An 11591-nucleotide genomic window follows, 5' to 3' on the forward strand; every position below is an offset into this window, starting at 1 on the left:
GTGTGGAGTAAAGGTGGTCTAGAGTTCTTTTTTTTCTCTCCTCTCGTTGCACATGTGACATGCTGGTAAAAATTTGGTAAAACTGATTTAAGTTTGCCTGCATTAAAGTCCCCGGCTACTAGGAGCGCTGCTTCTGAATGAGCATTTTCTGGTTTGCTTATGGCCTTATAGAGTTAGTTGAGTGCGGTCTTAGTGCCGGTCTGTGGAGGTAAATAGACGGCTACGAAAAATATAGATGAGAACTCTCTAGGTAGATAATGTGGTTGACAGCTTATCATAAGGTACTCTAACTCAGGCGAGCAATACCTTGAGACTTCTTTAATATTAGACATTGCGCACCAGCTGTTATTTACAAAAAGACACACACCCCCACCCCTCATCTTACCAGACGTAGCTTCTCTGTTCTGCCGGTGCAAGGAAAATCCCGGCAGCTCTATATTAGCCGTGTCGTCACTCGGTGAAACATAAGATATTACAGTTCTTAATGCATCGTTGGTAGGATGATCGTTAATCGTAGGTCATCAATTTTATTTTCCAATGATTGCATGTTAGCAAGTAGGGCGGATGGTAGTGGGAGTTTACTCGCTTGCCTATGGATTCTCAGAAGGCAGCCTAATCTGTGTCCTCTTTTCCGCCGTCTTTTCATCACGCAAATGACACGGATTTGAGCCTGTTCCCGGGAGAGCAGTATATCCTTCCAGTTCGTGGTGAGTAATCACTGCTGTCCAGAAGTTATTTTCGGTCATAAGAGATGGTAGCAGCAACATTATGTACAAAATAAGTTTAAAAATAAGTTACGAACAATGCAAAAAAAACTAACAAAATAGCACAATTGGTTAGGAGCATGTAAAACGTCAGCCATCCTCTTCGGCGCCATTTTATACTGTATATTAGGACTATTAACAACTTTTCAATAATTTGTGAAGCATCTATGAAGGCCTTGTAAAGGATTTATGAAGGTGTCATAAAGACATAGCAGTGGACAGCATCTCTGTTTTCTCCTCTTGTGCTGTGGTGTGGATGCTGGACTAGTTCTGTGTCAGAGGAGGCTGGTGGGAAGAGCTATGCTATACTGACAGTACAGCACACTCTACTCTTGCAGTAATGCCCCTTAAAAACAACTACAATACATGAATGCTGTCCTTGCCTCTGCTTGATCAGTTTGAAAACAAATGTTTGACAACTCGCAATTTAGAATAATGTTTTTAGTAAGGGCTTGTGCATTTGGTTTTCATGGTGTATATCAGTGGAGACTGCTGAGGGGAGGACGGCTCATAATACATTTTTTAAATGTTTTATTTATTTAAGTCGGTTAAGAACAATTTAAAAAAATAAAGAAAATTAAAATATAGGACAAAACAAACATCACGACAAGACACCAACACTACATAAAGAGAGACCTAAGACAACAACATGGCAACACAGCATGGTAGCGACACAACATGACAACAACATGGTAGCATCACAACATGGCAGAAGCACAACATGGTAGCAGGACAAAACATGGAAAAAATATTATTGGGCATAATAATGGCTGGAATTGAGTATAATGGAGTAAATGGAATGGTTTCAAACAGATTAAAACCATGTGTTTGATGCCATTCCATTTGCTCCATTCTGGCCATTATTATGAGTCATCCTCCCCACAGCAGCCTCCACTGGTGTATATGCATATGACTTTTTTTTTTTTTTTTTTTACCTTTTATTTAACTAGGCAAGTCAGTTAAGGACAAATTCTTATTTACTATGATGGGCCTACATCTGCCAAACCCGGACGACGCTGGGCCAATTGTGCGCAGCCGTATGGACTAGCCCATGTCTGAATATATGTAGGCTGTTTAGTGTCTAGATAAGTGTAGTGTGTATAGTAAAGTATCATGCTTAATGTGAGTGCCTAGCACAATATCGTACGGAGATGTGTCCATAAATACAGTGACTGAAAAAAACGTGTCACGGTAAAATGCCAGTAAAATAGCGACACCTGTCTCAAATCGCATAGCTCCGCACCTCCCCCTGGCAATGCAGCAGAGCAGACCGGTCGTTCACGTGTACTCAATTTGAATAGTAGGCGCTCACTGCGCAGTCTTCATTGGTCTCCGTGTTTTTTTTTTGCATACGATGATGGCACGTGTTGCCATGTGAGAACGAAGCGAATGAACCAGGGCTCGGTTTCCTTTTATTTTAGGCTTAAAATTATTTTGGGAAACCGGAAAATGTGTTACTCACAATTGCTATGTTATATGGCATAGGCTAGACAATAAAACAAATGTTATTTTCCTCACAAAGGAGTCATACCGCCTATAGATTGTTTGATGCCCTGAATAGCTGGTAAAATAAATAGGCCTAAAAACACATTTGTTCCTAGAGAAATTGGGGCAATTGTCAAAGTACATTTTGACACTGCATGCGTAGCTGTAAGGTACTGTCACTACACACCAACTCTACCAACATTTGCTTTCCTAAGTGACTGTCTAAGTCTAACGTATGGATATATATATCATTGAGGTTGTTCCACCCTCCCAACACGTTTTCCTCTAATTTATGCAGGGTTACAACAGATATATAATTCGGTCAACCAATGGTATATCATACCATGCCTACGTTGCTCAGAGAATGTTAATATTCATAATGCAATAGATGAAAAGCACCAATCAGAACAGGGTTATTGTATATTTTCTACTCAAGAGGTGCGGTTTCTGTTGACCAACAAAACGTTTTTTGTTACGTTATTTGTGGAGTCAGGTCATACTCTGAAGAGGTAGTCTAATGTCGTGTCGTTCGCTGTTACATTGTAACATTTAGCCAAATTGCAGTTTCTCTAACGGATACTTTTGTTTCACGGAGAGGATATTCTGTTACATTAGCCTATGCTTCATTGTTGAAGGAGCATATCTTAAAATTTGTTTTTGCGTAATTGCCGTAAAAAATGTCAGGAGAGCCGATCACCACCCCACTGGAAACCTTCATGGGGTCACCGGGTGCTTTTCCCGTGGTATTGAAGAAAATAATGGAAATGCCCCCACCGAATTTACTCGAGGGCGACGATGGTAAGTCTACTCTAGATGCTTCTCTGTGTGGGGTTTGTACGCATCGTTTGTTCTAGGAAAATAACTGAGAAGAGGCCGAATTGTGCCGGAGAAAGCCGAATGCGAATACAACGTATGCAATGTAGGAAATTGGTACACAGAATCACACCCTTTCTGTCTGTTGTTTTTATAGTGTTATTATCTACAAGAATTCAGCTATCCCTTCATCTGAATTGAAACTAAAATTGGGTAGCTACACTTTAATTATGGGGTTCGCAGACAGCACACCATTTTTAATGTCAAGTGCACAAGTACAGTGAAATGCCTTTCTTGCAAGCGCCAACAACAATGGAGTAATCAATATCAATGTAGCACTAAAAATAACAAGGTTAGTTGACAGTAAATTCCTCTCTAAACCTCATCGCAACTCCGTAACTTTACTGGAACCACTATTAGTAGGTCACATTTTTCTGTCTAGTAGTGTCAAGGTCCACTTTAATACCAAATTCTGATGTAGTATTTCATCATATCTCGTCCATTGTTTGAAACATGAAGCCTGCATGATCATACTTGTGGGCTAGATTGTCACATGGACCACTTTATTTATATATGTATGCATGTATGTATGTGTGTGTTCTGAGTGTTTTATCCACAGCCATTTACAATCTACTGAATTACCATGTCAAATAAACCCTTTTCCAATGACTCTTCTCCTCCATTTGTTTTATCCACCCTGCCATAACTCATAAAATAACCAATGCTTTTCTGTTTTGCTGCCACAGACAATGACAAGGAGAAGCTGCTTATGGGGGACAATGTGGACCTTGAAGGAGGGAGTGGGATGGGTCCATCGGCCGCCCTGACCCCTGCCATCTGGGATAAGACTATCCCGTACAATGGGGAGACCTTCCACCTGGAGTACATGGACCTGGAGGAGTTCCTCATGGAGAACGGCATCTCCACCTCGCCCTCGTCCCTGGACGATGCGCTCAACATGGAGAATGCAGGGAAGACCGAGACGCCCACCACCATGGCAGCCAAGCCCAAGAGAGCCCCAGCCGCCCCCATTTCCCTGCTGCCCATCCTGGAGCTGGATCAGTGTGAGGAAGAAGGTGTCACTATCACCCTCAACAGTATTGACATCGCAGATGACACAGGTAGGCCAACATCTGTGAGACCTTTAGAGCCTTATGCATTTACATATTAGTCTGTTAGTGTTGTTACACTGGTAGTTACATGGTATAATGTGTAAGTAATACAAAAAGTGAGAAAAAAATGCATTAAATATCAAAGTAAACCAAGTAAGTTGTTCTCGGTTCTGCCATAGACAGTCAGATAGTCTGAGCACCAAGGACACACATGTACAGGGAAACATGCTGGTGTGTTTTGAATGTCATTCAAGGCAGTATGCACTGTCGCTGGCGTAGATGGTGGTGAAAATAGATCGTAGCTATGCTGACCAACAGACGTGGGCTGGGCTCCGTGGAGGCCATCGTTATCAAATATAGAAGTCTTTAACTTGATGTCTGCCAATTTGAGTCACTGGATTTATTCTAATCTACTCCAGTTCAGGATATAGCCAAATATATGGTTCTGGAACAGGACTTGCAGTCTCGCATAATAGAATGCCTCATTTACACCAGGAGCATTTATTTATCAACCCGTAAAACTGATAGTAGCATTTGCACATTAACCCAAACGGTATACTTGAACCCTAATGCTTGGTCACCTGTGTCTCCCCCACAGAGGTAGTGACAGACAAGGACAGGCTGACCCCTGAACCCACCGACCCAGAGGAGATTGAGGTGGACGTGAACTTTGACCCAGATCCTACCGACCTGGTCCTGTCCAGTGTTCCTGGAGGAGAGCTGTTCAACCCACGCAAACACAAGTTCTCAGAGGAGGAACTCAAACCTCAACCAATGATCAAGAAGGCCAAGAAGGTGTATGTACCTGAGGATTCTAAGGTAAGTAAATCAGAGACATGGAGAATGGAAATGTGGGTTTGGTATGTAGGTAGGTGTACACAGCTTTTTCTAATTCCAAGAAGAGGAATTGGATTTTGTTTATAATTTTTTGTTGTTGTAATATTTTATTTTGTATTCCAGTACCATCAGTTAGTTCATAGAGCATTCAGCCATTTTGAAGGTTGCTTTAAATAACTTATCACCAGTGAGGAAAAACAAGTTTGCTTTTCAAGGATGCTTTCAATAACTTAATTGAAAGCATGCCCTCAGCATCAAGATCGCTTTCAATAATAACCTTGTTCTCTCTCTCTTTCTCCCGGTACTCTCTGCTCTTTCTCTTTCCCCCTCTACACCTGTCTCTCCTCACCAGGATGAAAAGTACTGGCATAGGAGGAAGAAGAACAATGTGGCAGCGAAGCGTTCCCGGGACGCGCGGCGACTCAAGGAGAACCAGATCACAGTGCGGGCGGCGTTCCTGGAGCGCGAGAACACGGCGCTGCGACAGGAAGTGGGCGAGCTACGGAAGGACTTTGCCCGCAGCAAGAATGTCGTGGCCCGCTACGCGGCAAAATTCGGAGAGCTGTAAGGGACCAAACACAGACAACCGCTGGCCGGTGCACACAGATTGCATCAGCCAGTCACTTTATTTTGGTCAGGTCACTATGTAGTAACATCCTTAGTTTGTGGTCAGGAATCAGTTGTGAATACCCACTGTTGCGCTTCATGTGAAAATGAAATGTTAACCCTCCCCTCCCCTCTTCACCTTTTTCTCTTTTATTTCAAGTGCACCGCTGGAAGACAAGTAGGCTACTAATGATTTTATTTGTGGCGAAACAGTGAATAAATGAGTCGAATGGATTGATGGATGAGATGATGAAGAAGAACAGGAGGAGGAGGAATGTGGAAGACCCCTGCTTATTGTTTTTAAAACTTGTGTGAGTACATTTTCATATTTAGGTGCTTATTTCAATGCACTGCAATGAGTGTATTTTTGGTCATGTTTTGTACACCATTGGCCAGTAAAAAGATAATTGTGTTCATATTTTGAGGGATTGAAATTGGTGGGGTAAGGGTGGGTGACATTTTACTAAGTAAACTGAAAAGGATTTTTATCTTTTAGGGTTTTAGTCTAAACTAGTATGGCTTATACTTTTACTCTAAACTTTGGTCTCAATGGGACTTCCCCTGCAAAAAAAAGCAGGTTAAATAAAATGCATAAATAACCGTCAAATTCAATAACTCAAGTTAATCAGGGGACTATTACTGCTTGGTAGAAGTTTTAAAACCATGTTAGGAAGACTTTCAATACAAATCTCTTCCTGTACAAGTACATGTTAAAACTTGCTCCAAACTGTACATAATGATTTGTAATATTTTAAAGTCTCTCTGTCTTCAGTCTATTGTCCACTGCTCTTGGATCCTTGTCATTTCAAGGAAATTGATTCACTCTTCAGGTTCTCAGTGTTTTGTGGTTTTTATTAAGAAATGCTTCAAAGTGGTGTACAGTATAGAACCCACAAAAAATGTAAATAGTAGCAGAGCTATATTTTCCAGACCTTTTCCTTAGTTTGAAATATAACTCGATATAAAAATATTATAAACCAGTTGACTTACCGTATCTATGACATAACTGTGCAATTTATGAGTTTTCTGCAGTTAGAGAATGTGTTCAACCAAAAGTAAAACTCCAACCTTGCTCCTGTTTACTACTTTGGAAAGCAATTTATCCAACTTCTCTGGGACCTTGATCTTCTACAGACATGCAGATATGGACAGTTACCACACTCAATGTAAAAAGGTGAAATGTTATTGTGCTTGTGCTCCGTCTGCAATGAGTAGAATATATTTTAGTTACCTCATATGAAACCGGAAAACGGGCTACACCTGAAATTTGGTTAAGTTTGTGTATGTTGAAGTTTTTTTAAATAGCTTTTGATAAATGTTGCTGTTTTTGAAATTCCTTTTGGTAAAACCAGGAGGTTTCTCAACTCATCCATGTGGTTTGAACTGGGCCTCAGTTTCAACAAGGACCTCACAGTGTCTTCAGCCGAGTCATTGCGATGCCCAGTGTCTGTTTATATTACCATATCAGACCCCAAAACTCAAGTCTCTTTTCAGGGTTTCTGTCTCCTGGGTTTTGCCCTTTGGCCTGTGTTTCCTTGTTACCAAGCTCGCTTGTCACGTTCCTAATACCTGCTGATGTAATAAGAGGAAAATAGGTGATTGCAGTGCTTCCAGCTCATGTTTGGGAAATTCTTTGAAGATTTACCTTTGGAAAGTAGTCTGGATTTTATTTTTGTAAAGATATTTGATAGTTGGTTTTGTGTGTGTTAACAAATGAGAACCTCATTCAAATTGAAAGATTCATTTATTGGTTGTTTGCTAAATCTGGACAAGATAAGACAACCCTTTGTGTGTTAGAGGTCTTCCAGTCTTTAGACTTCTCTCTAGGGTCAGTTTCCAACTAAAGTCATTGTTACCCTGGCTTAAATAACCAGTATTTTCTGCTCTTATATATGAATTCCGTTGGTCGTTATAATACACTATAACTGTAGGTCAGTGCTCAACGCTGATATCTGCACAAAATTATGTGTAACATCATTAGGGCTTTCATTAATAATGTAGGAAATCGTTCCAAGATTTTGATTTGGAAAAGCTGGTAGACGATGTAAGTTTTTTTTTTATGGAATATAAAATAATATATTGATTTCCATAAACCAGTAAACAATGTCAGTAAAACACTGACTTGATTGGGTTACCGCTAAACATTAGCACACTTCCTGACATGTTCAATATTTTTTGGGGAAAAGTATTATGCTACAACCTGCTACAACATTTTAAGAAAATGTGCACATATGTTATACAACTGGTGCAGGGAAAATTCTTAGAACTGTTGGAGAATTATCTAATCTTTTTTTTAATGTTGTATACAAATTGTGGCATTTTATGTGTGGATAACATATGCCCTGTATATGAATAAAGCATTGTTGAAAACTGAGCACACAGTGAAGGTGTTGTTTGGTGGCTAAATTACATGTCTGTGTTTTAAGTGTAATATGACACCCGGTCTCTCTGCAGTACTATCTACTTTCATGAGGCAATGGGTAAAAGCTGACAGACATGACAGTCTTTAGAAGAAACCAGCCAGACAAAGGAACACTCCATGAATAACCTTTCAGGACAGAATTTATCCATTGACTATTTTTTGGCATTTTACTTGGTCTTAAAAGAAACTTCTGTCCATGCCAGGGGTTGTGTAACACATTCAGTCACTGTTGTATAAGCCTCTCTGAAACAATGCCATCTGTTGGGGGAGATTGGGAGGAAGAAATGATGAGGAACTGGCCAAGAACAGCAAGTAATAGGGCTTGATTGAAATTGCAGGTGACAGTGCAGACGACTATCGACTGACAGATGTACAACGAACCTTGCATCATAAATAACTACTCATTACTTATTGTAGATCAGTCGGTCACAATTGACCCATGATACATGACGTTTTACCTGGTTGAATCAATGTTATTTCCATGTCATTTCCACACAAAAAAAATCAGTGTGACGTTGAATCAATGTGGAAAACTGATTGGACTTGCAAAAGGTCAACATTAGGGCATTTATGGCATTTTACTTGGTCTTAAAAGAAACTTCTGCCCATGCCAGGTGTTGTGTAACATTCAGTCACTGTTGTATAAGCCTCTCTGAGACTGGGAGAAACCATGAAACCAGATGTCAGTTCAATGTCTAGTTTAGATTTAGTTAAACTCAACCAAAGGTGTAAATCTAAACTAGACATTGAACTGACATCTGTGCCCAGTGGGTAGTCCATGAGGTTATGCGATGGGACCAACCATAGAGTTAGAGGACTTTATATTTGTCTCATTATGGTGTCTGTGACAGCATAGGCAGCACTGTAGAGGAGTCATAAACAACTGCATATATGGAGTGTTTCTGAAAGTGGTGTTGCAAAATAATTGGGAGGAACAACATATGTGGGTGTGTGGAAACATAATAGCTAATTGGACAGGTTGGTTGATACTCAAGTCTGTTTTGTTACTTCCTCATAGCCTTTTAGCTAAGCCTAACCCTAACTCTTCTCCTAACCTCCCATGTTAATAATCCTAACCAGTTTAGCTAAAATGCTACAAGGAAACAGCAAGCAGCCCCAAAGTCCCTCACAAACTTCTACAGATGCACCATTGAGAGCATCCTGTCGGGCTGTATTGAACCATCCACAACTTCAGGGCTCTCCAGAGGGTGGTGTGGTCAGCCCAACACACCATCGGGGGCACACTGCCTGCCCTCCAGGACATCTACAGCACCCGGTGTCAAAAGAAGGCCAAGAAGATCATCAAGAACCTCTGCCACCTGAGCCATGGCCTGTTCACCCCACTACCATCTAGAAGGCGGAGACAGTACAGGTGCATCAAAGCTGGGGCACGAGAGACTGATAAACAGCTTCTATCCATAGGCCATCAAACTGTTAAACAGCCACTGCTAGACGGCCTCCACCCAGTACTCTGCCCCTCAATCACCAGCCGGCTACCACTGGGTACTCTAACCTGCAGGTAGCATATACATTTGCATACAGTCCTCTTGTTAATAGCCTTGTTGCTCTACTTGTACTCTCAGTTATAGTATTGTGTACATTGGACTGGATTACCTTTGTTTCTCCTGTTACAGAACCACTACTATTCCACTATCTCTCCCACTTTGCATCCCATGTTCATCTTCTACTGTGATTGAATAAAGTTCTGGGGTGTATTAACTCTTGGACTGCTTTATTCCCCTCTAACCGGGGGCGGTGTCAGTGAGTCACAAACCAGTAAAATACTTAGAGCCGGGTCGCTCTCTTTCACATTTTGGATGATTGTGTGCTTGTGGACATTTACTGCATTGATTGATAGGAACTGGGAACATGGGCATTTCGCTGCACCCGCTAAACTGTGTACGCAACAAATACAAATTTATTTGTCTTGCGTTGCAACCAATCTGCCCAATTTGCTGTTGTTTCCATATATTGACCCTCCCACTTATTTCGCAATGCCCACTTTCAGACACATGGTGCTTTTATTTTTTTACCCCTTTTTTGTGATATCCAAATTGGTAGTTAGTCTTGTCCCATCGCTGCAACTCCTGTACGGAATCAGGAGAGGTGAAGGTTGAGAGCCATGCGACCTCCAAAACACGACCCCGCAAAGCCGCACTGCTTCTGGACACACTGCTTGTGTAACGGATGTGAAATGGCTAGCTAGTTAGCGGGTACGCGCTAGTAGCATTTCAATCAGTTACGTCACTTGCTCTGAAACCAATATGTAGTGTTGCCCCTTGCTCTGCAAGGGCCGCGGCTTTTGTGGAGCGATGGGTAACGACGCTTCGTGGGTGTCAGTTGTCGATGTGTGCAGAGGGTCCCTGGTTCGCGCCCGTGTCGGGGCGAGGGGACGTACTAAAGTTATACTGTTACATTGATGCTGTTGACCCGGATCACTGGTTGCTGCGGAAAAGGAGGAGGTTGAAAGGGGGGTGAGTGTAACGGATGTGAAATGGCTAGCTAGTTAGCGGGTACGCGCTAGTAGCATTTCAATCAGTTACGTCACTTGCTCTGAAACCAATATGTAGTGTTGCCCCTTGCTCTGCAAGGGCCGCGGCTTTTGTGGAGCGATGGGTAACGACGCTTCGTGGGTGTCAGTTGTCGATGTGTGCAGAGGGTCCCTGGTTCGCGCCCGTGTCGGGGCGAGGGGACGTACTAAAGTTATACTGTTACACTTGCTTAACCCGGAAGCCAGCCGCACCAACGTGTCAGAGGAAACACCCTACAGTTGACGTCCTTGTCAGCGTGCATGAGCCCGACCGCCACAAGGAGGCGCTAGAGCGCGATGGGACAAGGACATCCCAGCCGGCCAAACCCTCCCTAACCCAGACGACGCTGGGCCAATTGTATGCCACCGCATGGGTCTCCAGGTCGCGACCGGCTGTGACACAGACTGGGATCGAACCCGGATCGGTAGTGACGCCTCTAGACCGCTGCGCCACTCGGGAGGCCACATGGTGCTTTTAAGTTAACTGTGAACTTGTAGAAAAAAGTTCAAATCATGACGTCAGTCATCTTCAGGTCGAAATGTTAGAGCTCTAGAAATAGGCCCAAGTGCCTGACTTGGAATTCCGAGTTGAATGACCGTTCAAAACTTATTTTTTTCCCCAGTCAGAGCTAGTTTTTATTTTCTCGAGTTGTTTTGAACGCGGCAATACTCCACGTATGCAGTTACCCATACCTGCCATTGAGGCCATCTCCGTTTTGAAGAAGTCAATATTCTTATTTTGTGTTGAAAAAAAGCATAAAGGTTAAAATGGTGATTTACTGTCACCCGCAGTGCTGGAGTCCCGAATCACATCTTGTCATTCATTTGTGGCCACTAGATGGCGGTGATATAGCTTAAAGCCATTTACAAACAACACAACTACATTAGAAGACATCCTAACTTTAGTGGTGTAAAGTACTAAAGTAGTTTTTGGGGGTATCTGTTCTTTACTACTTATATTTTTGTCTACTTTTACTTCCCTACATTCCTAAAGAAAATAATGTACTTTTTACCCCATCATT

The 11591-nt window shown here is 42.1% G+C and overlaps 1 protein-coding gene across 1 annotated transcript; it reads left to right on the top strand.

The window, feature by feature from the left end:
- The first annotated feature begins 2667 nt into the window (after positions 1 to 2667).
- On the top strand, positions 2668 to 7991 carry LOC139571318 (thyrotroph embryonic factor-like). The gene is made up of 5 exons (XM_071394077.1): positions 2668 to 3047; positions 3809 to 4183; positions 4773 to 4993; positions 5364 to 5575; positions 5778 to 7991. The coding sequence occupies exons 1-5, from the start codon at positions 2927 to 2929 to the stop codon at positions 5797 to 5799; spliced, it is 951 nt and encodes a 316-aa protein (XP_071250178.1). The 5' UTR covers positions 2668 to 2926; the 3' UTR covers positions 5800 to 7991.
- Positions 7992 to 11591: the final 3600 nt, after the last annotated feature.

This window comes from Salvelinus alpinus, chromosome 3 (assembly GCF_045679555.1).
Source record: "Salvelinus alpinus chromosome 3, SLU_Salpinus.1, whole genome shotgun sequence".
Classification (NCBI taxonomy): Eukaryota; Metazoa; Chordata; class Actinopteri; order Salmoniformes; family Salmonidae; genus Salvelinus; species Salvelinus alpinus.